Source organism: Enhydra lutris, unplaced genomic scaffold, assembly GCF_002288905.1.
Source record: "Enhydra lutris kenyoni isolate GAN:26980312 unplaced genomic scaffold, ASM228890v2 scaffoldscaffold38, whole genome shotgun sequence".
Taxonomy (NCBI): Eukaryota; Metazoa; Chordata; class Mammalia; order Carnivora; family Mustelidae; genus Enhydra; species Enhydra lutris.
Window position 1 is genome coordinate 16070043 of NW_019154122.1, and position 27217 is coordinate 16097259.

General features: G+C 60.1%; 1 protein-coding gene across 7 annotated transcripts in view; it reads right to left on the reverse strand.

Moving 5' to 3' along the window:
* Positions 1–2707: 2707 nt before the first annotated feature.
* Positions 2708–27217, reverse strand: part of LOC111154736 (potassium voltage-gated channel subfamily A regulatory beta subunit 2) — an 80838-nt gene continuing 56328 nt past the window's right edge. For 5 of the 7 annotated variants that reach the window (XM_022514619.1, XM_022514618.1, XM_022514616.1 and 2 more), the window contains 11 exons: positions 20731–20810; positions 18208–18252; positions 16130–16174; positions 15448–15491; positions 14237–14323; positions 10372–10457; positions 8480–8600; positions 8206–8300; positions 7243–7363; positions 6781–6869; positions 2708–5488 (listed from right to left, as the gene is read on the reverse strand). In XM_022514619.1, coding sequence (XP_022370327.1) covers positions 5399–5488; positions 6781–6869; positions 7243–7363; positions 8206–8300; positions 8480–8600; positions 10372–10457; positions 14237–14323; positions 15448–15491; positions 16130–16174; positions 18208–18252; positions 20731–20810 — 903 coding nt within the window. In that variant the 3' untranslated portion in view covers positions 2708–5398. Of the gene's footprint in view, positions 5489–6780; positions 6870–7242; positions 7364–8205; positions 8301–8479; positions 8601–10371; positions 10458–13358; positions 13404–14236; positions 14324–15447; positions 15492–16129; positions 16175–18207; positions 18253–20730; positions 20811–27217 lie in introns of all 7 variants that reach the window. The other 2 variants (XM_022514612.1, XM_022514617.1) reach the window with 2 other exon arrangements.

Genomic DNA, 27217 nt, shown 5'->3' on the forward strand with positions numbered 1-27217 from the left:
CTCCTCTGCCTGCCTCAGACTGGAAGGGTTTTCTGGGAGTGGGGGTTCCTGGGGAAGTGTCCTGGCTACAGAAATCCGGGAGGGGCCAAGATTCGGGGGCTTGTCTGGGGGCCTCTTGGGCAATCAGCCAACCCTCTGGGGTCCCGGGTGTCCTCTGTAAATGGCTCTCTCCAAACCCCTTGATGGCTGGACCCCAAAGCCTTTTCATCTTGGTGTCCCCTTGCTTCAGTCTCAGAACCTCTAACGCTGAGTCGGCCTGGCCCCGGCCCCGTGGGCAGAGTCCTGAGGATGGCCCACAGGTTTCCAGGACGTGTGTGCGGCAGTGCTGGCCCTGCCTTCTGGGGCAGGCCTGCCCCAGTCCCCTGGGGTTCCTGCAGTGCCTCCCTGCACAGGCTTCTCGCTCAGGCCACAGGCAAGGTGACCGCATGAGCCCTCTCCCAACCCAGAGCCCTGAGACACTCCCCTCCCAGACCTCTGGGTAGCCCGGTGGCTGGCCTCACTGGGGACAGTGCTGGCCTCCCCCGGCCACAGTGACTGGGTCTTGAGTGTCCAGCCAGGAGGCCCCCATCTCCACTGCCTTGCCCCAAGGGCCAGTGGTCCCCCCGCTGTCAGCCTCCCTCTGCCCCCCATCTTTGCTTCCATGCCAGGCCTTCCCCTCCTCTACTGGGTGTCTGCGATGGCCAGGTCTGGGAAGGGCTCAGCTCTCCACGACCGGCACTCGGAGGCCCAAGAGGGAGGCTTGGGGGCGTTGGGGAGTGGGTTTCCGGTCGGCTGGTTTGGGAGAGGAAAATGGATCTCAGACTGTTTTCTTGTTAGTTTACCAGTTACCTCCTGCCGCGAGTGGTGGTGGGGGCAGCGGGGCGTTCTCGGTCTTCGGCCTCTCTGGGCTGGGTTTGGTTTTAGCTGCTGGCACCAGGAGGGACTTCGTGCACAGGCGGACTCCTCCAGCGGCAGCCCGCGTTTTAGTTTCCAGCCACCCTATTATTTAAACCAGTGCTGAGTAGGCTTTGGGCCATGGTTTCGGAAAGCATTACCTGCTGGGCTCGCAGGTGACGAGGGGAGCTCGGGCTGGACCGAGCGTGTCCAGAAGGCCCCGCTCTCGCACACGCCTGCCCTGGAAGTGTGTTCCCCGGGAAGGGACCCTCCTTGCAAGCCACCTTCGGGGGCTCCTTCGCTTTCTGCAGGTTGCGACCGAGGTCCTGCTGACACCCGCAGCTGGTGCAGGTGCCCCCCTCCTGCTCTTCAGGGGTCCCTTTCTGGGGTCCTCTGGGGCCTCCCCGGCCCACACTGGTTGGCCACGTCGTGCTGCAGTGACACTGTAGCTCTTGCTCCCGTGTCGGGTCCCAGGGCACGAGACGGTCATGTAGAGGGTGGGCTCAGGGTAGGACTGCCTCCAGAACTGGGAAGGGCGGGGCTCTGTCGGGGTTGGGGGCTGAGGTCTTGTCCTGGCCTTGGACTCTGGTCCCCCTACCCTCCGCCCCGCTGCGCCTGTCGCTGTCCTGTGCCCACCGTGGTCTCTGGCGAGGAAGCTGGCTCCTGCCCCATTTTATATTTCTGCAAGTTTACAGGTTGTGGTGCATCAGCCCAAAGTCATTGGCATTGTGTTTTGGGTTTTTTTTCTTAGTTTTCAGATTTTTTTTAAACAAAAGTATTTTTTTAGGTGAGATAACCCAGAAAGGGCCCGTTGGGTGTGTGTGTATGTCCCGAACCCCCGACATGGAGATGGGGAGCCTCAGCCCCCCTTGGCTCCTGTGTGCTGGAAATGAGGGAACGGTCCTAACCCCCTGTGCATTGGGAGCGTGGGGGGATGAAGGAGCAAGCCCGCCCCCCCCTCGGATGACATCTGGGCCAGCGAAGGGGGCCAGACCCCTGGCCCTGGGTATAGCCTCAGGCCAGCAAAGGGACTAGGGGTTTTGGGGTGAGTTGGGAAGGTCCCAGCTGGGAGGGTCCCGGCCAAGGGGCTGGAGCTGGAAGCTGAGCCCCTGTGAATGGCAACCTGTCCAGTCCTTGGCAGGACACGTGGGCGGCCGGACAGGGAGGGACGGCGGCCGACACAATCCCCTTTACTTTGTACTCTGTGTGTGTGTCTTGGTTTTCTGTGTTTTAATAAATCCTTTGGGAAAGGATTCAATCCAAGTGTTTTCCTAGATTCTCACTCATCTGGGATGGGGGTGGGAGCTGGAGATGGAGGAGGCCTTTGGGGGATGGGGGAGGTCACCCGAAGTCGTCTCCCGCCTGAGAAGACATGGCCTCATGAAGTTGAGGGGCTTGCTGGGAAAGGGGAGCCCCAAGAGGGGGTGGTGCCTGTCTTTCCTGCCTGGACCCCCAGATGCAGACACAACATGGTATCTGAGAAACCCTGAGCCCCCAGTGGCACCTGTGGGCCTCCCTGGATCCTGATCTCCCTGCACCCGGAGAGCACGGCTGCCTCCCAGCAACAGAATGTGTGTGTGGTGGGTGGTGGGGGGCACCCCTGTCCCCGAATCACCCCGTGAGGCTATGGGGGGCCTCAGAGTCCTCAGTCTCAGCCTATCCCCTGGGGCCCTTTTCCCCAACTGGACCCTTTGCCCCAGGGTCAGGATTTCAAGGGGGCCCAGGCTGCTGGGCCCTGCAGGTGGCAGCATCCCCCCCAGGCTCTCCCCCCGCCTCCCCGCTGCCCATAGCCCGGCCCCTGGAAACGAGAGGAGCAGAACGCCGCAGATCCCCGACAGGCTGGGGTTTTATTTGTCATTCCATAACTACAGTGGCTGTATCTCAGCTGTGTCTGGAAGCGGGAGGCGTGAGGCGGTCTCCGCCTACAGCTGGGAGTGCGGTTAGCTGAGGAGCCGTGGTCATTAAAAAAGAGGGGAGAGAAGAAAAGCGCATTATTTACACGAGGGGAAGAGGACAGAAGACGGAATCCGCCCCTCTCTCATTCCTCGGGACCTCGGGTTCCTGCGGGGTTTGGGATGAGAAACGATGGGGGCTCCTGCGTGTCAGCAAAGGAGACTGAGCCCAGCCCTGCCCTCAGCCTGGGCCTCTGTCCTGTCCTGTGTGGGGCACTCCCCAGGGGTCTGCCCCAAGGGGAGGGCCAGAGGCTGGTTGGGGGTCAGCTGGGGCTCCTGGGGGGCTGCCCCTCCTGGTAGGGCCTGGGTCACTCCAGGGCCTGCCTCTGCCTGGCCTTCTGTCTCCAGAATCTCGCTGCCCTTGGGACGCCCCCGACCCCCTCCCCCACACCAGCCCCCTTCTAAGTCGGGGGCCCTCCCCCAGGAAGCAGAGCCCTGTCCTCCCTGCCAGTGACCGTGGAAAAGAGAGGACCCCTCAGAACGGGGTTGTGGACGGCGCTCCCGGGGCCAGGAAGCTGCTTGGGTCCTGGCATGGGCATTTCGGCCTTAGCCCTGCTAAACCCTGAAGGCCACCCTCTGGCAGACATGTGGCCTTCCCAGGTGTGGCTCTGGTGAGGGGGGGCAGTGGTCCCTCCCTCCGGCCCCACTGCAACCCATGGTCCATCCTCCGCAGTGGGCAGGCTGGGGGCAGCCATGTGAAGGGGGCCCAACCACTCCCCCCAATGAGGGGTAGGTGACCTGGTCCCTCTGGCCACAGGCTGGAGGGGTGCCCTCGCTCCCTCCCCACACCCACAGTGTGCAGCCTGTAGATTTGGTGGAGGTGAACCCCCAGGGGCCTGGTCCGGGAGGCGGGGGGAGGGTTCTAGACTCCAGGGTCAGCACAAATGTCAGGAATGGAAGTTGTGTCCCTCCCTGCCTCCCTGCTTGTGCGTGTGGCTTTCTGAGGCCTCAGCCCAGCCTGGACGGGCCAGCAGGCCCTCTGGGAATGGCAGGGAGGAGCTCTTCCGACAGTGGCCCGTCTAAGGGCGAAGCAGGCCTGGGTGGGTGAGGGTGTGCGGGGTGGTGGGGTGAGGAGCTGCCTGGACTGGAGGCACACAGGCTTCCTATGGCAGCGTGGGCTCCTAGCCCCAGCCCCCAACCTGGCCAGCAGAGGCCCATAGCTTGGGGCCGTGGGCACTGGGATTCCTGGCCGCCGGCCCCTCCCGTTCTCTACCTTCCCAGCCTGTGGCTGTCAGTTCTGTCCGTCCTTCCCCAACTCCCTGTCATCGGCCTGTTCTAGGCTGGGGTGGGGTGGGGGGTGGTGGTGCGCAGCAGGGAACCACTGACTCCAGCGGTCCTGACCTCTTCACAGGGGTGTGTGTGGAGGTTGGGGGCACCCAGACTTAGCCCCCTCACACCCCGACCGGATAGGAGGCCTTGAGGAAGGCACGGCTCTGGGGAGAGAATCTTGGGGTCTTCTAGACTGTGGGAGCTCCTGCTAGACGTAGGTCCCCCAGCCCCAGGGCACGTAGCACAGGAACCCCCAGGGACCCGCCCTCCTTGAACGGGCCTGAGTGTGGTGTCTGTGCAGACCCGAAGTCCACCCCCAGGTAGAGCCAAGGTGCACCCCTTTGAATGTGGTTGGTAGCCACAGTCCAGCTATGTACCCGCGACCTCAGGGCCTTCTGCGGCCAGGACTGAGGGGCAGTGGGACAGAGAACCTGGCCAGGAGGGCGGCTGGGGGCCTGGAGGGACCTGGGCTGAGCCTGCTTGTCGTGCCCCTCCCCAGTGCTCAGGGCTGCTCAGGGCTGCTCTGGGCACGGGGTTCATGGCCTGTGGGCAGGGAGGAAGCCGGCAGAGCCATGAGCTCGGTTAGACCCCCGAACTTCCCGTGGGCCCCACTCAGTAGTGGGTCCCCCTGGATCTCAGCCCCTGCCAGCAAGGGGGGGGCTGGGGGTCAAGGTACAGCTTGGAAGGCCCCTGGGAGACCCGTGGGGGGCAGGTTGTGGTGCTCAAGGGGCTGCAGAAGGAATCTGGGGTCAGGCCTAACGTAAAACGCCGGGAGCCCTTAACAAGAGGGAGGTGAAGGAGACACCCACCGGGGAGGCCCCGCCTTAACGTCCAGTGCCCCAGCGGAGGGCACTGCGGGAAGAGCCAGACCTGGTTTCCTCTTTCCCACCCTGACACCAGCTGGGGGCTCTCAGGGGAGGAGAGGCCAGCCCTGCTGCCCCCAGGACCCAGCTGGGTCTCAGCCTGGCCTGGACTAGAGGTGTCTCTGGGAAGGGCTGAGGCTGGGAGCAGCGGCAGTGGTTTCTTCCTGGGGGGTGAGCAGAGGCTGCAGGTGGGCTTGGGCGGGAGCGCTCCAGCACCCTGCCCCGTCCGTGCGGTCACCCCGTACGGATCTGAATTCAGTCCGCGAAGCAGCGAATGGCGTCTTGCAGCAGCTTTTGAGATCTTTTCCCCAAGGACATCTCGCCGTGATGTTTTCTTTTTGAGGCAAACCACACCCCGGACTTGGCTTCAAAACAGCTTAAGCGAGCGAACGAGAGAGACGAGGGGGAACGAAAGTGTCCAGGCGAGCGGCCGGGGGCTTCTTAGGATCGGTAGTCTTTTTTGCTGTAGGGTTTATTGCCCAAAATACTATCAATCTCGTGGATAATGGAAGACGACAGTTTCGGAAGGACCTGTGTGCAAGCACGAGAGCTAATTAGAATCCCACCAACAGGACTGGTATGACCTGCAGGGGAGGCTGGTGACAATCTTTTGGCCACCGTCAGCCTGTCCTGCCTCATCACATCGTGCTTCTGCAGAAGCAGAGGTGGGCTATGCTGCTTCCGTGTTCTAGAAGGTCTGGGGCAGAGAGGAACACCCCCTGGGGTTTATCTCTGCGCCTCAAGCTCCAGAGTGCTCTAGAACCATCTAGAAGGCCCAAAATACAGATTCCAGGGCCAGACACCTGACTTCTGCCCCCCCAAACTACTTTTCCTAGCCTTCCCTACTTCAACCAACAGCAAGGCCGCCCGTCCAGGTGAACCCCACAGGCTGCCTCTGACCGTGCCTCTGTCCTGTTGGTCTCACCTTCCTGAACATCCAGGATCCAAACCTCTCTGCGCAGGTCACTTCCCTGAGGATCTCCCTGCGCCCCCTCCTGGTCCCTAAAGCCTTTCCTCCACTCAACAGCAAAGGAAGAGAGGGATCCTTTTAAAATGTAGGTGGGGGACGCCTGGGTGGCTCAGTGGGTTAAAGCCTCTGCCTTCGGCTCAGGTCATGATCTCAGGGTCCTGGGATCGAGTCCGGCATCAGGCTCTCTGCTCAGCAGGGAGCCTACTTCCCTCCCTCTCTCTGCCTGCCTCTCTGCCTACTTGTGGTCTCTGTCTGTCAAATAAATAAATAAAATCTTTAAGAAACCAATAAATAAATAAATTCTTAAAAAAAAATGTAGGTGGGCATTGGGTCCCTCCTTTGCTCTTGTCTCATTCAACAACCACCCAAGTCCCTAGAGCCCCTGGGCACTGCCCCGCCTCCTCCGCTCCAGGCCCCACCCCCTCCACCTCAGGCCCCGCCTACCGGTGCCCCACCCCGCCTCCAGGTGTTTGCAGGTCCCACTCCCCACCGTCGCACCTTTGGAGCCTTTGCCCGCAGGTCACTTTCTCAGCAAGCCTACCCCACGGCCCCCTTCAGCCTGGGTGCACGGCACCACGGCCCTCCTGCGCCCCCCAAATCTAACCCTAGCCCTGCCCTTCCTTGCTCTAGGGCCTGTCAGAGTCTCATGTCCTCCCGTCCTGTGCTCGGTGCCCCCTGTCTGCTCTTCCAGAGCGGCTTCTAAGGGAGCTCTGCGGTAGCCCAGATGCTCACGGCAGAACTGGCCCACGGGAGGTGCCCAACAAACACGGGCTGAACCAAGGACTGACTGCGACCCTGAGTTCGGCCCCAGGGCCTGTGGGGGACACGCCCAGCAGCCCCCTTCCCAACTCGCCTGTATGGCTCCAATGTTCTCCATGAGCTGGTCCGCGCTGGAAGCACCCAGGAGCACGGAGCTGACCCCCTCGTTCCTCAGGCACCAGGCTGGGGCAGGAAGACCACAGGTGAGGGACACACAGCCAGTGCAGGGGCCCCTCCTTCTGCCCTGTCCCTGATGGGGCCACAGAGACCCGGCCTCTTGGTCGTGGCGCTGAGGGTGTCTGGGAGAGTCCAGCATGTTGGGGGGGGGGCTTTGCCCGGGACAGGGCTGGACAGGCTTCTGGGAGAGCCCTGGCACCAACTGCTTCCAGGGGGAGAGGTGGCCCCGGGCTCAGGGATGACCCCCCATGCTTCTCTCCCCATGAAAGTTGGAGCCCCATTACCTCTGGCTGGCTAATGGAGGGAGCGGCCCCGGCCCTCAGGGACTCCTGACATGGCTCCGGGGACAACAGTCAACCTACCCCCCAAGTCCTCATACCTATGGCTAGCTGGGGGAGGGTGCAGCCCAGGCGCTCGGCGATGGCCTGCAGCTCCTTCAGCTTGGCCTGCTGGCGCCGGCCCTCCTCACTCAGGATCTTGTCCTTCAGCCACTGGTAGCCCTGGTGGTGGGGTGTGGAGAGCACACAGGTGAGGGCAGGTCACCTGGACCCGTGTTTGCAGACGGCTGACGATCTGTGCCACGGCAGCATCCACACCCCCAGACCAGCCGTGCCCCCTGTAGAACAGAGCTGGGCAGTTGGAAGGACGGGGCCCATTGAAGGGGAAGCCCAGAGTCTGTGGGGTTGCTGAGGCCGGGCCCCTGAGCCAGGACGAGGAGCCTGGCAGCCTGGGAAGGAACGCTTTGGCCTCTGGCCCTGAGACCAGAGCTCTGGGGAGCTGTGGTCTCAGCTGCCCCCAACCCTGGCATTGCAGTGCCTTCTAGGGGACTCCTTGACTCTGCTGTGGACTGGGCAGGAGTGGGGTGGACAGGCCATCCTCGAACCCGAGGCAGGGGGGCTCTGGGGCTGGATCTGCCCTGACCTGGGTAGGCCTTTCTCTGCCTGCTCCTCCTCCCCCAAACCCTGCATTTTGGAGACCCTCCTGCGTTCCCACTGCAGAGATGTGTCTGTGGGTGGGGGGACTTGCTCCGGATCACCTCTGGGGAGCGAAGGAAGCAGCTCTGCAGGCCCGGGCCCGGGCCCCAGAGTGCGCAGGGCGGTATCTGTTGCGGCAGGGGCCATCCCAAACAGCACGTGTGGACCCGGCCCAGGCCTTGGGGGGGAGCATGGTGGGGCCCACGAGGGAGCGGAAGCGCTTTCAGCCAGGGCAATCCTGTGACGAGCGCAGCCCTTCCGGAGGCGGGCTCTGGTTCCCCTGCCCTGGCTCCGCCCCGAAGTGTCCCGTCCACCCCGAATGCCTGTTGCCTGCCCGTCCCCTCCCCCCAGCCTGGCTGCTCCTTCACCTTCAAGGAGGCTCTTGAGTAGGGTGGGATGCCACTGTCGTACTTTCCGGAAACGATGCCGCAGGCCAGAGGGGACCAGGTCATGGCGCCCACTCCTGGGAGAGGAAAGCCAGGCGAGGTCAGGCCCAGGGCTCCAATGCAGGGGGCGGGGGTGAGGGTGAGGGGACAGAGCAAGGGAGAGAGGAGGAGGGGTGGGTTGGGGGGGGGGGGGGGGGGAGGAACGGGGGGGGGGGGGGGAGGGGAAGGGGGGGGGGGGGGGGGGGGGGGAGCCCACCTATCTTGTGGAAGAGCTCGGGCAGCTGCACTTCCACCTTCTCGCGCTGGAACATGTGGTACTCCGCCTGCTCGCAGATGGGCGGGGTCAGGTTGAATTGCCGGGCCACGGAGTAGGCCTCCTAGGGATGCAAACAGACCACGGATGGTCCCCGTCCGTCAGCAGGTCTGGGGGCTGCCTGGGGGAGCAGGGGCGGGAGACACAAAAGCCTCCCCGGGAAGCAGCTGGCCCGCCTACTCTCCCCCCCGCCCTCCTCTCTGGGGAGATTCATGGCTTTCCTGGGAAACTGTTAGCCTGTCCCCCCACCCCTTCTACTGGGAAAGGGGGTGAACCCCACAGCTGAAGGCACGGGGGGAATGCACAACTCAGTAGAGAGACTCGGGTTCTGGCACTTATTGGCTGGGTGGCCTTGGACAAGGAGCTCGCCCCTCTCTGCCTCAGTTTCCCCATCTGTGCTGATGTTGGTCACAGCCTTCAGGACAGTGCCTGCCTGCTGTGCGGTTACTGTTTTTATCAGGGTCATGACTCCAGAGCCCCAGCCCTGGGATGACAGTGGCCGTGGCAGGAAATGCTACGCCAGGAGGGGAGAATGGCCGGCATCAGCCCATTTCTGGGACTTGGAGCTCAAGGCCCGGACTCCGGAGACTCTCCCTCCACTTCCACCAGATGGGCGTGAGCCAGGGCTGAGGTCTCCAGACAGACTACCGGGAAGCCCTGCCTGCCAGCGGGAGACGCCCTTTCCCCTTTGGTTTGAGATTCAGCTACTGCATCTGTAAAATCGGGGTAAGACACAGACAGCTCGGTGAGCTCCGTGCTGGCTCCAGGCAGCCTCAGGAAAATGCCACATGCTCACGAATGCTGCCAGTGCCAAAGGCAGATGAAAACCGCCGGAATCTAGAATTGTGTTAGCTTGGAAATTCTGCTTAATATTTTTGAACAAGCAGAAAGCTGGGACTCACCAGAGGCGAAACCCCCTCCCAAGGACCCCAGGATGTGGGGAATTCTGGGAGGAGCAGCATGGGAAGGGTGGAGGCTGGGAGGGCATCTGGAAGCAGGGGTGGAAGGTCAGCTTGGAGGCGGTTCTGGCAAGACCCAGACTGCTGCTCTCCAACCCCCTGGGCTCCCAGCTGCCTGCCTCTGAGGGTGGGGGGCACCCCGCTGACCCTTCTGGGATACCCAGAAATACCAAGAAACATCCGCTGGCCTCTGTCTCTGCTGGCTCCCTGGAGGGAAGGGACTGGGGAGGAGAGGCTTTCCTGAAAGTGTGGGTGAGGGGAAACATCAGGGATTAGGAGACGGAAGCTGGGCTCCCAGCCGCGGCTCATGTTCTGAGGCAGCCCAGGCCCAGAGAGCTGCAGTTTGGAGACTGACCTCAGCACGTGCTGGGTGACCTTGGGTGTACTACTTAACCTCTCTGTGCCTCAACACCCACATTGGAAACACAGGATGACAGCAACATTGACCTTGTAGGGTGCTGTGAGGATTAAATGGGAGTCAGTCCACACGAGCCCTCAAATCTAACGGCAGCAGGAGCATCGCAGAAGCTCAGGGCCGGTGGCTGAGCCCAAGCTCGTCTGTGCAGAGGGTCACACCTGTTCTCTCAGAACAGCCTCCTGGAGGGGAGGAGCTAGGTCGTCCTAGTGGTCTTGTTCTACAGGTGAGGAAACCACACTCAGAGAGGTCAAGCCATCTGCCCAAGGTCACACAGTGCTGGGATTCAAGAGCCCTGCCTGCGGAGGTAGCTGCCACACGTCACCAAACCCTCCCTCGCTGTAGGAGCCAGTTATCTGTGCCATCGGGACCAGTGGCCCTAGATCTGCCATTCATCCCTAGAAGGGGGCTGGGAGCCCACGTCCCACGGAGCCACACACGCGGAGAGGTCGCCACCGTACCATGATCTCCATGGAGCTCCAGCGCGACGTGCCCCAGTACATGGCCATCCCCTGGTTGATGACATGGGTCATGGCGCGCACGGTCTCTGCAGGGAGAGAACGGAAACTGCGGGTCGGGGGTCAGGTGGCCAGGAGCGTGGGGCGCAGCCTGGGGACATTCTGCAAATACAGTTGGGGCACTGGGAGGAGGGGGAGCTGCAAAGGTGTCTTGCAAGCAGTGTACTTCCTGGCTCCAAAGTTGGGTGTGGCGGGGCCGTTCAGGGACCCCGGGAAGAAAAGCGAACCACAATCCAAGAAGCTGGTCTCGGAAAAAATTTCCCCAAACAGTTACAAGTCTTTGTAAAGGATCTTTGAAAAGCGGGTTCTAGACGGACTGTGGCGTCTCTGTGGCACACTGGAGTGACGAGGGAAAGGTGAGATCAGAGAATGTGGGTTTGGACTTCGAGTGGGGAGGGCGGGTTCTCTCGTTTGGGGACGAAACAGACCGGCAAAAGGCATCAGAAAGTCTTCCGATTCAGGCTACGCCAGATCCGCACTGGGATCTGAGACTGAGTGGAGAGGTCACAGCGGCCTCTGTCACGACCAAGGGCAGGGCAGGGCCCTGGATGCTCCCAGAGGATGGGGGCTGTGGAGGGGAGCTCCCCTCGTGTCCCCCAGAGCCGGAAGTAGACACGGAAAGCCCTGTTTGTATCCACCCCGTTCTCAAACCCTCCCGGTGTGAGGCAAGGGAGCCTCACCCCCGCGACACGATCGATTCTTCCTAGTACTCGGAAAAGTTTTTGAGAAATAAAAATCTGCCGGTGACAGCCTTCCCACCACTCCCACGCCAGGCGGTTTCCGTCCACGGAGACGTTGTGGTTTTTAAAACAGACTTGGCCTCCAGCTGAAAAATTTCGAACTGTCTCGCAGCTTTGCAGGGGGAAGGGCTACTCGTCAGATCCCTCACTGACCCATACAGTGCTTGCAAGTCCCACGGCCAAGGGCAGGGCGGGAAGTAGGGCTGAAGAACAAGTGTGTCCAGAAACGAAGCAGCAACCTTGACCCCTGGAAGTCCCGTGTCTCCCCAGGTGGCCGGCTCCTCATCTGCCGAGATGGGGGTGGGGGCTGGGGTCCCCGAGACAGCAGGGGGTGGGAGAGCCCAAGGAAGGAAGGAGAAGGCAGGCTTTGTTCCCAAAGCTCCCCCAGCACATGGCACGGGCCCTTTCTCCTGCTGAGAGCTGCCCCTATTTGGGGGCGTCACTTCCCACCCACCCTGGGTCCTTGGGCGCCCCTCTGGCCGAGGGCCTCTTTCAGTAGAGAGCTAAGATAGCCGGGGCTTCTGGGATGCTGGTGTCAGGGGTTCACCCAGGACCCCTGAAAAATCACACGTCAGCTTCCAGGCCTGCAGGCCAGTCCTGCTCTCTCCTTCCTTCCAAGATCAGGGACTGGGCTCCTCTCTGCCTCTCCTCAGGAGGAGGGCTGGCAGGGAAGCCTGGACACCCGCCCTGACGCCCGGGGACCGCCAACAGGCCGCGGGGGTTTGAATGCCAACACCACCCAAGTCGAAGGAGACCCGCCCCGTCAGAAGACTTGGGGGCCCCAGGAAGGGATCCACCTACATCCCAGGCTCCCTGCTGGCTGTCCTTGCCACGCTCTTTAGGAACACCCTGAGGGGACGCTGGTGACCAGCCAGCATCACATGGCTCTCTCCAGCCAAGGCTTGGGCCTACATGCCTGAGAGGGAAGTGGGGGACTCCCCTGTCCACTAGCCCGGCTGCCTGTCTGTCCCGGGAGCATGGATCTCTCCTGCACCGCCCCTCCCGTGCAGAGATGGGAGTCCCCCGAGGGCCTGGGGGGACCGGCCACCAGGGCAGGAGCCTGCGAGAGCTGGAGGCTGGCCTGAGAGAGAAGGGGCCCCAGGGCAGCGGCCGGCGGGGGTGCAGCCCACACCCGAAGCACGGCACTCTGTGCTGCTGTGCCCTTGGCGGCGGCCCCAGGAACAGGGACAACTAGGGACAACAGTCTTCCCCTCAATATTTAATGCCGTTGAACAGAAGCGGGACCGAATCCATCCAGCTACTGCCAGAACCCACAGTACCTACTGTCTCGTCACAAATAATACATGGGAGGGTCAGGTGCCAGTTGCCAGTTGGCAGGCAGGAGCCCGTCCACTGTGGGCCGTAGCCTGGCTCCCGGGGAGACCGTGGCCTGCCCATGGTGTGGGGTCCTGGGCAGGCCCTTAGCTTTGGGGCAGGCAGAGACCGGACATGGCCAGGGGCTGCTCCAGGTCTTGGAGTTTTGGCAGCTTGCAGACGTATTGTTCAAGGAAAGAAATGACTCCATTTTGATGGAGGGCTCCGGCTGCACGGCAAGGGCGGGGGGAGCGGCCGGTGGCTCAGCCCGTCCAGGGGACGCGAGCACCACGCGCGGCCACGATGCTCATGGTGGAGACGGCATGCTGTGACGGCACAGCTTGCTTCTGGTGGGTTTTGCTTCTGCTTGAGGCTGGAGCTTAGCAAATGTGCCCCATGAAGTGAAGACTTGTTGGAAGCCACATGTTCCGGGGTCCCTGATGTTTGCTCCTGTGGGCCCCGGTCTCTCCAACCCTCTCCCAGACCATCCAGGGTCAAGGTTTCAGGCGCCGACCACAGCATCCCCAAATCAAGAGGAGCCCTGGCAGACAGACAGCCGCACCCCCACCCCGAGGATCACGGCAGTGCAAGGCGGGGGTGGGGCGGGTGGGCACGGGTCATGCACGGGGGTGGGGGGGCAGGGGAGGAATGAAATGACAGGCGGGCCAGGCAGGGGCAGGGGCAGGGGCAGGGGCTCCACACCGCTTTGCTTTTCCTTCACTTGCAAGATGTTCTCATAGGGCGCTTATGTTTCCTTTATGCATTTTATGGAGAAGTTTGTCTTGGGGGGGCAAGAGAGTGGCGTAAATAAAACCACCGTCTCATAAAATGCAGGTCGGACACGGAGTCAATATTCAGGCTAAGGGCACTGTGTACCTTCTATGATGAATGTCCTTGACTTGGAGGAACTAAATGGGTCCCCTGGTGATAAAGAAAGATTTAGAGAGACCAGAGTTTATAGCTGCGGGAACACGGAGAGGCGCGGTATGACAGAGGGCGGGGAGGGAAGCACAACTCTCCGTCACGGAGTACTCATTTCGTCAAAAACAAAACAAAACAAAACAAACCCCCCCCAAAACCAAAGCACACACACCAAACCAAACCAACCCCGCGCACCGCACACACGTATATATACACGCACGCGTGCGCGGTATATATAGAGACACAGATGAAGGAAAGATAACTTGAACACAACATAATTTTCCAAATCCCTGAAGCAGCAAAGCACAAATGAGTCTGAAGCAGGAAGTGGGGGGAGTGGGGGGGGCGTGGGGGACTGCGGAGCTGGCAGGACTGGGGAGAATAAATAAGGGCCAAAGAAATCCAAACTGCTTTTCCAAGCGCGGCACATTTTTTTTTCCTCCTCTAAGTAACAATTTATTCCCCAGAGCGAAAGACCCCGCAGGACGGGAATGTGACTGAAAGGAACACAGCATTGCAAAGAGCCATCATCTCGTGACTTCGTTTAGCTGCAGAATATGAACAGCTGAGAGGAGAGAACATTGCACACAGTTCTAAACCCAGGCGGGGGCACGGGGAGCAGGCGCGGACCCAAAGCCAGGACCCAAAGCCAGGACGGGGCGGGCGTGAGCCTGGAGGCGCCAGGGCGCACTTCTGGGCAGTGAGGGCCCCCCTCGGCCCCCCCACCACCTCGGCTGAGCTCACCCCGCCCCCGCCCGCCCCCACCAGCTGCCTGCGACCAGCAGCCTGGGTGCCCCGCAGGGCCCGGCGGTAGCAGCCTTCAGAGAACCTACCTTCCATGGGCGTGTTGGGGTCTGGGCGGTTGGCAAACACCACGTCCACATACTCCAACTGCAGCCGCTCCAGGGAGGCCTTCAGACCTGGGGGAGGGGACAGAGGGGACCATCACCGTCAGCAGGAGGGGGGAGTCGAGGCCCATGGCGCCGGGAGCTGTCGGACTGTGTGGGGACATGTGTGGGCACCTGATGTGCCCCACCTGAGCGGAAAAAAAGCCAGGACTGAATGGGGCCCACACCCCAAAGCTGGTGGTGGTTGGGTCTGTCGGCCAAATGCTCTGTGACTGAATAAGGGGTGGCCTCCCAGTCCCCCAGGTAACCCATGGGGTGACAGGGAGAGCTGGGTCATCCCACATGGAGGGGAAGCTGTGCCTGTGTCCCCGCACCAGTGAGCCCTTAGCAACAGGGCAAAACAGGGCTGCAGAGTTAAGGCCTAGGGCTGGGGGTGGGGAGCACAGCCTCCTCATCATTTAATTTTTTAAAAAAAGAACTTATTTATTTGAGAGAGAGAAAGCCAGAGAGAGCATGAGCAGGGGGAGGAGCAGAGGGAGAAGCAAGCTCCCTGCTGAGCAGGGAGCCAGATGTGGGACTCGATCCCAGGATCCTGGGATGGTGACCTGAGCCGAAGGCAGACGCCCAACCGACGGAGCCCCCCAGGTGTCCCTTATCATTTGATTTTTAGAGGAGGGAGTGTATTACCTTGATGAAAATGAGCACAGATGGAAAAAGCACGAAGACAATATAATCACAGGATAAGCCAGACAACATGACAGACCCCCCCCATCTCTCCTCTCCCTCTCAATAGTCCTGTGTTCAGAGCGCCGGGCTCTGTCGGACATGCCCCTCCTGGGTTCTTCCCAATTCTCCCAAACCCCAGAGGTGGGCACTCTTCCCACACCCATTCTACAGATGTTGCCACAGGGGCTTGGGGAAGCGAGGTCCCTTGCTCAGGATCCCTAGTCAGCACAGGGCCCAGCCCCGCGTGCAGCCCAGGCCTGTCCTGTCTTCTCCAAGGCGTCACTGCCCATCTGAGGGCGCCTGGGATCCTGCTCTCGTGCTGCAGAGACTGGGTAGAAGGAGAGGGTCGGCCCCCGAGCATGGGGTGCATTGGCGGTGGGGTGGGGACACCTGGTTTTCTTCACTCGTGCACCGGCGGGAGGATGCCGGGGGTGTGGGGGGCCGTGTGGGTCCAGAGCGCCCCCCCTCACCTTCTATGATGTGCTTCCTGGAAAGGCCTCTCTCGGTCTCTGCTCTGAAAAACAGGACAACAGTGTGTGTGATGTTGCAAGCGGTTTTGGGGAAAATGTTTATGATGCAATGTTAGGCAAAAAAAAAGTAGGTCAGTGCATGCCACGTGCAGTGTGATTCCACGTGGGGGATTAGCCAAAGGATGTGCTCGCTCAGGCTGGGAGAAGGGCCGGGGCTGCCTGGAGGTCGGGGCAGAGGGTCGCCACAGGGGGAGGAGGAGGTGATTCAATTTGTCCTTCTGTTTCCCTTGGATTTTTCTGTTTTTTAATTAAGAATCAGGCCCATTTAGAATTCCTATGAAGCCGATTTTGTCCAGCCCTAGAGAGAATGTGGGCCCAGCCCCGGGAAACTGGCAGGGGTGGTCTGTGGTCAGGGAGGGTGGAAGAGTTTAGACAGTTCGTAAATTTCCTGTGTTTTCCAGAATTTTTAGGATGTTACCTTTGTCATCAGAAAAAATAACAAATCCACAAAAGTAAAAATAACCAACAAGGTCTGAGTAAAAGGCGACTCAGCCAAAGCTGCTTTTCTGGAAGGTGGGCTCAATAGGGACGGGCACCAGCCAGGGGAGATGGCTGCCCACTTGCCCCCAGGAGCCCCCGGATCCTGCCCCCAGCCCGGAGCATCGCCTGCCACTGCACCTACTTTCCTCCCCAGAAGATCTTGGTGGTGATGACCAGGCTGGACCGTCTGCGGAAAAGAAGAGAAAGGGCATTACCGGGCGCGGCCGCGGTGGGGGGTGTCACCAGCGTTCGGAGGTCTGGAGCACCCTTCTCCTCTGGGAGCTTGGGGTGGGACGCAGGTACCTCTCAATCGTTCCATGTTTGGGGTGTGCGAGCCCAGGGTCCTGGGGCTCCCCGTCGAGCCCCGAGACAAGCCACGGATGCAACTAACTCACCGTGGAACCCAGAGTCCGGCAGTGGGGGCCAGGAGAGGGTGGTGTCTATGCAGGGGAGCCCCAGCAGGAGATGCACCAGGGGAGGCACAGACGGACCTGGCCTGGGGGACGGAAGCCCCCGCCGCCCAGGCCCCGGCTCCAGTGGGTTTTGTCTGAGAGGAAGCAGGTGCAGGCAGCGCACTGCCAGGAGGTCAGGGGGAGGGGCTGCTGCGGACAGAGGGGACGGACAGACGGAGGGGCTCTGGTGAGGATGGAAGGAGGCAGTGAGGGGCCCGAGCAGTCTGGTTGTCCCCCCACAGGTCAAAGACAGGCTTCCAGAAAGCGCTGTGTGACACAGCCTTGGAGGGGGACACTGAGGGAAGGACTGCTGGGTGGGGCAGGACCCTGGGTGAGAGGGAGTCGGGGTCTGGGTGATGGAAAGCCCAGAGGGAACGGAATGGATTCAGGTCTCCTGCAGGAAACCCTCAGGAGCCACGTGGTGACATCTGTCTGGTCCTGGTGCAATGGGTGGCCATAATGATGGCCCCTCCAGGCCCCAGGTGGTCGAGATCCTTCCCAAAGAGGGGGTTGCCAATGCGCTTTCCTCCCGTGGGGGCAGGGGGGCTGCTCTGAAGCTGTGTTCCCCTTGGGCTGCAACTGCAGGCGGTGGGGGTGGGGGCTTGTGACCTAATGTGTGTCTCCCTGTGTGCTCCCCTAAGACAGAATCGGGGCATTCAGTAACATGAGCCATTTCCGTTAGTTAGGGAGTCAGGAGGAATTTGTTCTGTGATGAATTAGAGCCGAGAAGAAACAAAGTACTTTGCTGGGGCAAGAAGAGGGGTGTCAGTCATCTGTGCCCAGGGGCTGAGGAGTGGAGGACGGGCCCAGCTTTACAACGCCTCTGTTGTCCCTGAAAATAAAGACACGTGGGCCCCAGGGGGTCCCAAAGTGTGGGCAAGGGCCCAGCCCAGTCTGTCCCAAGGAGGGTGGGAATCCTGCCTGACCAGGGACCTCAGGCTTCTGAGCTGCTTGGGGGCCGGTGGGGGGACCTGGTGGGGGGACCTGGTGGGGGGCTGTGGTGACCAGTCAGGGGGCTGCCCCTCCCCAGGTGAGTGTGATGTCCAGCCTTGAGCTGGTGTCTTACAGACTCGGGTCCCTGAGCCCTAGGACAGCCCTGCAGAGAGCTCAGACGTGGTCCCTCTCTAGTCAGGGACAGTGAGAATGTGTAGATTCCAAGCCCAGAGAAGGACTGTCCCTCTGTTCAGCAGCTGTACCCTCTGCTTCCCCCAGGCCACCCGGGAAGTGCTCATCTCTTTTGGCTGAACACATGTCAGTGTGCGACCCAGGACCCTGGCCCTCTGGATCCCCGCTGGACCAGAGGTGGAGGGCAGAGGCAGAGCGGGCAGAGCAGGGCACAAGGGCCTCAGCTCGACTTCCCTCTCCAGCACAGACTCCTCTGGTCTTGCAGAACTCAGTGCAGCACCCCACTGACGGACCCGGCAGAAGCTTCCCACCTCACCACAGCCCCACACGGTGCGAATACGCTCTCCCTGCGGAGGGAGCACAGGGCTGCCTCCTTTCTGGAACATTCTCCCCTTCCCGGTGAGAAAAATCCTGACACTTCCAGGCTTTAGAAGGACTGGCCGGCCGCCCAAGGGTCACCGAGGGCAGTCCTGAGCCCCCTGGTGCCAAAGAGGCAAGAACGGCAGCGGGACCCGAGCCAACGCTCTCGCAGGACCCGGTGTGCATCTGCCCCTCACTGTGCCCCCTTCCCTCCCACCGGCCTCCTTTGGGCTTTTCCCTCTGTGCACCCCGGACATGGACCCAGACAGAATAGGGTAATTACCTCCATCCCTTCTTCTTGATGATGTTTCCTAATACCACTTCAGCCCTGCAAAAAAGACCGAGACGTGGGGATTTCATTAGAGCGTGACAGAGACATTCAACCTCGCCCCACCGTGACAACCGGCCACGTGGTCCCCTCCGTGAGGATGCCACTGAGGCCAGAGGGCCAGGCTGCTAACAAGGCTCGTCTTGGCTTGGGCACTTCACTCCAGAAAGAGGAGAGAGCCTGCGGGAGGCTGTCGTTCCCCACGAAGGCGGCCGCGGGCGGTGACCCTTCGGGCGCCTGAGTGGAAGTCGCTCCCGCTCTTCAGAGAAGGAAGGAGCTGGTGTCCTGCTTGGCAAGGCCAGCGCCATCCCATTCCCAAGTGTCCGGGGCCAGGGGCTGAATTTCCTGCAGGGCGCGTGCGTTCACGTGTGTGGGCACGTGCGTCTCTGTCTTGCTTTTGGACAGTAGAGGGACAGATGCCGCGCTGCCTGCTCTCTGTTCTTTCTGGCGTCGCTCTGGCCCTGCCCCAGGCTCGGGCTCGCGGGGTGGCGGGCGGGCTGCCCTAGCCCTGCTTGGCACTGCGGGGCTGGATTAACTCTGAAGAACTTTCTGCTTGTAGCACAATGTCTCTGAGCAAAAGCAACAGACGGAGAACGATCCGTACCCAGCGCTACATCCCGGTCAGGAAGGTGCCTGAGTCATGCGTTCAGGACTAATGGGCTCGAATTTGCAAGCTGTTCGGCGCACACTGTGAACGCTCTTCGTCTGTGGCCAAGATGTGCAGAAATTCACTCAGCCCCGGGCCTCTTCCTTTGATTCCTCGGTCCCTTGTTTGCGGGACAAACGGATCGGAAAAGAAGGAAGGGAGAAAAGCCAGTGGTGGTCCTGGGGGTGATGGGAGCTGGAGGAGAGCAGCTAATCCCAGCCTGCGGCTTGTGGCTAGGAATTCCCGTGGCCCTGAAATCTGGTGAGCCTGACATCTGCGGGGGAGGAGCGGGGCACAGGAACCCGGTGGCTCTCTGCTAAATGCCCGGATTAGCGTTAGCGCCAGCAGCAGGGGGCTCAGCAGAATGGGCACTTGGCACTTGGGGGAGCAAGAGGCACAGCGCCTGGCCCACCGGCTCCTGGAGCTGCCTGACAGCCCCCTGCCCAGAGCCTTCCTGCCCGTCCCTTGGGGCACAGTACCCAGCCTCCTCCATGGGTGACTGCTGGCACCGAGGCATGGCTGGGGGTGGGTAGCCGGTCCAGCTCCGGGCTGGCCTGAGAAGGAGCCGCTGGGGCCCCAGAAGGAGTGGAAGGCGGGATGAGGGCCGTGGGCGCCAGGGGCAACACCACCCCCCGGGAAGCCGCTCTCGGAGTCCCTGAGGCTGCCTATTGCTGATAAGTCAGCCCTGGGTGTCCAGTTAATCAGGGGGACACAGAGAGTGTGGAGTGTGTGGGGTCAATGCGCATGGGCTGGGCCCCTGGGGGCCAGAGGCGGTGGCACGGAGTGGCTTCCTGCACGCTCTCATGGGCAGCGGGGCTGGCGCACGGGCTGGGGTGCAGAGCCCGGGGAGCGCCTGTGCGCTTGGCAGGGCTGTTCTACCTCTGATCCTCCGGCTTTAGTTCATCTGTCTGGAAAGCGTTTCACTTTCCTGGGAAGAGGCCGCCAGGACGGAGCGCTGGGGAGGGGCCGGCGCATCCGGAGGGGCTGAGGGCTGCCGACGGGGGCTGGAGGAGATCTTGGGGCTCCCAGGGGAGGTCCCCAGAGCCGTTAGGTCCTCAGACCCTGGGTAGGGACTGGACAGCATGTCCAGCTGGCTTCCCATTCTCAGGGCTCTGGGCCCCATCGAAGGCTGCAGGTAATGACCCAGAGCCTTCGAGGCAGGTGCTAGCCCTGGGGCCACCGTGCACAGCCAGCCGGGCTGCCGCCAAGCCAGCTGATGGGAACTTGGCTCGGCCCAGGCAGGAGGGGCCGGAGGGAGGATGAACAGAGAGCCAACAAATGACTTCACAAACAAAAGCTGACTTTTGGAAACCCGATGCCGGAGAGTGGATGATTTGATTACCGCTAGTCTTTAAAATTGGAGCCAGCAGCCTTGGCTGAAGAGGGCTTTTACATAATTGAGGAGGGAAGTTCACTGCCAAGATGGGAGTGCTTCCTGCAGGGCTAGGTTGGCCAGACTCTGCTCTCTGCAGCTCGAGAGGCCTCACGGTACCATTAACACATGAGTATGTCAGACTCGCGGGGCTGGCTGCGGGAGAGCCCGGGACCGCAGCCTGATCTGGCTCTCACCCAGCCTGGCATCTGAGGCACCAGAGGGACTGTGGTCATCTCGGGGTTTGGACACACGGGGAGTTTAGCGAGTGGCCAGTGTCCAAGCGTCCTGTAATTTTGGCCCCAGGAAAACAACACCTTCTAAGGCCATTCTGAGTTTAAAAAAGCAGCCAGAGTGTGAGGCATGTTTGTGGGCGCTTGGGACCGAGGACCAAAGCACTGGCTCTTCCCAGGGAAGCTGTGGCCCGCACCACATCGTCCCCACGAGAAAAGACACGTACTTGCCAGCTGCGTAGACTTCTGCGGTATCAAAGAGGTTGATGCCATTGTCATAGGCCAAGGTCATTAGCTGCTCTGCCATCTGAAACGAGAAAACCAGAGCTGCTGTGGGCAGCACAGGCCCACCAGGCCGAGGGTGGGGGGAGCTCCAGGTCATAATCTCGTGGCCTGGGGTGCCTCCTGTGTGTGCAGGCCGTGCCCTCCAGGGCTCCCCTCGTCCTCTCCTGCCATGGGACAGGCATGGAGGCAGCCCTCAGGAGCGGACTCACAGGGAGGAAAGAAGACAAAATGAATGAAGGAACAGCCCCTGGGCTGTGAGTTTCCTGCGAGCAGGGACCCCGTCCCTTGGGTCATCACAAAGCTTAGCCCCTATACTGGGCTGAACACAGCCCCCAGCAGAGGTGCAACAGATCCCGGCAGAATGAATCCTTTCTTAAAGCTATGGCTGGAGTGTCCTCTGGCTGTTTGCCACACTCCCACCCCCCAGTTCCTTCCCAGCAGCCATACCAGGACGAAAAGATTATTGTTTGCAGATGGAGAAACTGCCGCGCTCAGCGAGCACTCCGGCCTCGGCTGGCTGCGTGTCCAGCCAGGCAGGCAGAGGCTGACGCCCGATGCCCGAGGGGCACGCGCCTGCCACCAGAGTTAGCTGGTTCCCCAGATGCATTTGTGCCCCACCAGCAATGACGCCCTGCTAGTGGGGGTGAGGCTCGAGCCGCTGGGGGCGGGGGCTGGGCAAGCGTCCCCGCCACAAACAGCCCCTCCAGGATGCGGCAGAGATCTCTGCTTGTCCTCTGGATGGTGCCCCTTTGAGAGAGTCACAGATGCAAACTACCCCCACCGCTTCTCAAAGCTCAGCTCAGAGCGCCAAGCCTCCCTCCCCAGCTACCCGCGGTCGGGTGAGTCACACTTAACAACGCTCAGAAACGGTGGGACGAAAAACCAGCCCTGTTCGGCGTCGTGGAAAGTTCTCTCCATACCAAACTCAGAAGCCCCCTGGGCCAGGCAGGTACGGAGAGTGAGGCTGCTGGCCTGTGGGGACACTGGGGTGGGGGGGACTGATGCTCATTTGCGGACCCTGGGAAGGCGGCTCAGCGTGGCTACATCTTATGATTTTTCAAGAGAAGCTAGAGACCAGGGTATTTGAGGTGGTAAAAATCTCCCGATTTTTCAAATGCTGGCAATGAACCCCAAAGATTTCTGATACCGAGCAGGCCAGGGTGCACCCCATTAGTTAGCGGCTGTCATTTGAGTCAGAAAGCCCAGGGCGGAAGAAAGGCCATTGGTGGAGGAATTTTCTGGATCCACAGGACTGGTTGGCTCCAGTGGAGCTCAAGTGTAATCATGTATCAGGTGCAACCATGACCCTCCAGGGAGCCGGCTCCCCTCTTCCCCTGCGTCTCTCTGCATCCTGGGGCCCCTTTCCTCCCCTCCAAACCTCCAGGCACACCAGCTTCCTTCGCCAGGTCATCTCTGTCTTCAACCTGACTTTTTAGGGATGTGTCCCACCAAGCCCCTGACCTCTGCCCGGAGAGCGCCCCACGCTGGGGCCCTAGCCAGGGTATACAGATGACGCAGGGGTGCCCACTGCCTCCTGGGGAGGGCTCTGAGCAGAGGTGACTCAGCACCACGGCTTTTAGCCTCACAATTCAGACCCTGCATCTCTCCCCCCACGCCCGCCTTGCTCACCCGGAGAACGGCGCGCTACAGGGGATCTGAGCTTTGCTCTTCCCACTTCCACTACATCTAGGAAACCAACCCATGTTAGTTCATAGAGATCTGCTTCGTTCTTTTTCAAAAAAATTATATACAATTTAAAAAGTGTGGTAAGGCATGCATACCTAAAATTGACTCTTTTAACCATTTTCATGTGTGCCCTTCTGTGGCATGAAGGACAGGCATGTTGTGCAGCCCTCACCCGCGCTGGCCTCCAGAACGCCCCCACCTCCCCAAACAGAAGCTTGGTCCCCACGAGACACCAGCTTTCCACTCTTCCCTGACCCAGCCCCCGGCGCCCGCCCATCTGCTTCTAGAAGGACTGGGGGGCGTCCTCCAGCATCTGTCTTTCTGTGATGGGGTGACTTGCTGAACTGAACGGGGTGCCTTCAGGGTTCCTGCATGTTGGAGGGTGTGCGAGCGTTTCCGGGGCTGGGTCTGGAGGGTGGGCAGGGGTCTGTCCGGCAGGAAGTGGTGGGGCAGGCGGAGGAGCAGGAGTTGTAGGCAGGGAGGCTGGGATGTGCGGAGGAGGGTGGCGCGCCGTGCTCACCCATCCTGTGCTCCGGTCCAGCACCCGGGCACCCTCCTTCACTCGTCTTTCTCCTACTCCAGCATCGGCACCTTTGGCCAGTCCTGCCAGCTCCTCCCGGAAGCTGACCCAGAGTCGGACCCTCCCGCCCCCCACCAAGTGGTCCCAGCCAGAGTGCCCTCCGTGGCGTTTCTGTGGTAGCCCCTCTCTCTGCTCTGTCCTTGACCCCAGCACCCTGCACGGGGCCAAGGGTGGTCGGCGGACCAGCACCAGCCATGCCGGGTCCCCGGCTCTGCCGCAGGCCTGGCCCAGCAGAACCTACATGTTAACTGGCCTTCCAGGGGATTCGTGCATACGTTCCAATCTGAGGAGACCCCTCCCCCATCCTTGGGGGACTGCCATCCTCCGTGGAGCAGCCAGAGTGAGCCTCTTGAGTGAAGTCAGGTCAAATTTCCACTGTGACTTCTATGGCACAGACGATCAAAGCCAAGGTCCCCACCAGATCTGCTCCCTCACCTCTGCCCCCATCTCTCAACCTGGCGCTCCTCCTGCGGCCTCCTCCTCTGGCCTGGACTGCTCTCTCTCTGAGTCATCACGTGCTCACTCTTGTCTCCCCCTTCCCTGACCGTCCTGCATAAACGGGAGTCTGCACCTCAGGCCTCCTTTCTCTGTGCCCGTGTTCTCTGTGTTTGATTAAATAAGGGCTCCTGGAACCTGTGAGCGGTCTCTTGGGTAGAAAAAGGATCTCTGTGGATATGACTGCATGAAGGGTCTTGAGGTGGGAGACAATCCTGGATTATCAGGTGGGCCCTGAACGCTACCACGGGTGTCCTTAGAGGAGGGAGGCAGACACTGGAGCGAGGTGGCCACCAGAAGCTGGAGGGGCGTGGGAGAAGTCAGTCTTCTTCCCCAGAGGCTCCCCTGGGAGTGCGACCCTACTGACACCTTGATTTCAGCTCTGTGGTCCTGACTTTGGACTTCTGACCTCCAGGCCTGTGAGAAAATAAATGTTTCTCGCTCTAAAACCACACAGATGGTGGTCATTTGCTAATGCAGCCACTGGACACTTCTAGCCCTTGGAGGTAAGGTGTGCTTACTGTCTGTCCCCCCACTCCAGAGACACAGCAGCCCATGGCGGGGACGGCACTCGGCAGGGGCGGAGCAGGTGTGAGCTGAGCGGCACCGTCCTTGGCTGACTCTACCGGCTGATGCTGCGAGGCCGGCCAGGCTGGAGAGATCAGCAGGCTGGGCGTAGAGGATACCCATCCCCATCTCACCTGTCGCTTAACCAGAAAGATGGAAACACCACCCCAACGACACCAGGCCAGTGAGAAAAGAGAGTGAGGGGAGGGAATTTCCAGGCTGTGTTTTTTATTTTACTGTTCTGCTCTGATTTTGTATCATTCCTCTCCCATGCTTTTCTTTAAAGGTTTATTTATTTATTTTAGAGGCAGGATGTGGAGAGAGAGTGTGTGCGTGCACGCGCGTGAGTGGGGGCAGAGGGAGAGAGAGAATCTCAAGCAGACTCCTGGCTGAGCACGGAGCCCAACGTGAGGCTCGATATCTCGACCCTGAGATTGTGACGGAGCCCAAATCAAGGGTCTGATGCTCAGCTGACTGAAACGCCCAGGTGCCCTCTCTTGCAGATTTTCCTACGTGAATATATGCTTTTTCCCTGTAAGACTGTGGCTCTCACATACAGACCAGTGTTGGTGCTGTTTGCCACACGCTGGCTCCTGGGTCTGTCCCCATGCCATTCTGTAAGACGTGAGTCCCACAGACTTATGCTCTGTGGATGAGTCCTACTTTACGGGACGGAGCCTTTATATTGAGACTGTCCGGATTTTTCCAACGTCAGAGTCAGAGTCCCGAAACTAAAGGCAGGAGGGACTTCAGGAGACATGCGGGCCACTTCCCTGCCGTCCCTACTTGGGAGCCAGGGGTAGCCATCCCACCCCCGAGCTGGGAGCTGGCCGTGGGCTCTGAGGCAGGCGCCGGGTGCCATTCCCCGACCACGAGTCTCCAGGTAAGACCGCAGGCACCTGCTTCATCTCTGGGGCTCTAATTCCTCCAAATAGGGTAACGGCACCTGCCTCCCTGGGTTGATACAGGGTTGAGTGTCACAGTAAATGTAAAGTTTGTAACTACCACCCTTGTTGGATTTCCGATGCCCGGGCTGTTCTGAGCACATGGTCCGAGAAGGAGTTTTTTCCTTGAGCTGCCAGTGAGGTCACAGAAAGGGCATTGGACTACAACTTGGAAACCTGACTCTGACCAGGCCAGCTCCCACCCTTGGCTACATAATTAGCTAACACCGTCTGCTTCCTCCGAGGGCCGGCTCTGCTCTGCCCGGCCCCCAAGGACTCTGTCCCCAAGGCCACAGCCCCACAGACATCTGCAGACAGAGGACAGGCAATGGCAGACTTTCTCTGTAAAGGACCCGAGAGAACACGCTTTCATCTCTGCAGGCCGGACAGTCTCTGCAGCAACTTCTAACGGGAAAGTGGCCCAGACTGTATGCAAATGAATGGGCGTGGCTGCCTGCCAATAAAACTTTATTTGTAAAAAATGGGTTGTGGAATTCATAGAGGCAGAGAGTAGAGTAGAGGTTACCAGGGGCTGGGGAGTTCTTCCCTCACGGTTACAGTTTTGTTTGCAGTGATGAAAACTTCCGGAGGCAGACCATGGTGATGGTTGCCCAGCAGAGAGAATGTACTGAATACCACAGGATTGTACACTTAAAAATGGTTAATACGGTAAATTTAATGTTACGCATATTTTAACCACAACGAAAATGGTGAAAATAGCCAATTTTATGTCTCAAATATTTGATTAAAAGTAAAAAAACAAAAAACATAAAAGAAAAAAGCTCGGCCGGGGGCCAGATTTGGCCTGTGGGTTGCTGCTCATGGACATCTGCAGGGTCCTGCCACGGGACCCCCCTTTGCCACATGAAATCTACCCAGTCCTCATTTCTGCATCTCCCTGGCATCGCGGTGTCTTGCTCTAAAACCAGGACTGTGTTTCTGGGTTCCTTAGCAGGCCACCCACCTTCTTCTTGACACGGGCTTAGCAAGGAACATGGTGCTCCCAATGGTGCACCCATCGGGGATGCCCGGGGGGCTCGTGGTCTCCCCAGTGTAGGTCAGCACACATGTTCCTCTGTAGCTCAGGATGGCCCTTGATTCCCTGTGGTTCCAACCCTGCTAGCTCAGACTGGGCAGGCAGCCAGCTAAAGAAAAAGACGTGGCCATTCTTCATCTGAACCGTGGCAAGGTGGGCCCCTCCTCCCTGACGTATTGATTTTTTTGGACACTAACTGTAGGATTTAATGCGAAAATTCTGCTTGCTCCTTCGCTCAATCCTTTTCACCTGCCAGGACCTCTGAGAACCCCGAATCTGTCATGTATTGTAGCTGCTGTCCTCCCAGCTTTGTGTCACCAAGAAATGACTTCTAGTATCTTCATATGAGTCACTATGTGATGGAGACACGGCAGAGGCCGGAGCCTACAGGGCGGTCGCTGGGTCATTCATCAATACTCTTTGGGTGCAAGGCATCCTTTGGTGACAAAAATCGCCTAAGCTGGACGCTTAACACCCAGCCACTTCTCTGGGTCTTTCTCACAAGGACATCGCGCACGGGGTAGCGAATGCCATTTGGAAATGAAGTCACCCCCCCACCCAGCAAAAGGGGAAGAGACGAGTCAGACATAGTGATTTTGGGTGAACCACATGGGCTCTGGGGCTCCGACCTTCTATGCTAAGTGCTTGCCACTAATCCGGTGGCTAAAGGCAAAGCAATTTCCCGAACCTCAAAAACTCCTTTCCCCTGAGACCGTCCAGAGCTAGAGCCTCAAAACAAGGGCAAGGCGCTCTACAGCCGGCTGCCGTCATGAAAGGAAAAAGGGATAAAAGCGCAAATGAAATACATTTAGATTTTGACAGAAGCAAAGCTTTTCCTTTGGAAACTTGACTGGGCAATCACAGCGAACGAGGTCTCAGATGAGCGCACTTATTAATTTTTAAATGCAACCTTCCCGAGAGTAAGCAGGGCAGACGTGAGGACAGCTCCACGGGCAGATGTCCAGGGCTCTCGGAGCAGACGTCACTGCCCTCCCTTCCCAGAGAATCACTCTGCTGCCCAGAAGTGCGCCCAGCCTGGGGGTGCGCAGGCCCCTCCCCGACAGACTCTGGGGGCACCTGCTCACAGCGAGCAGAGAGGAGCCCCAGTGAGCGCACAGGGC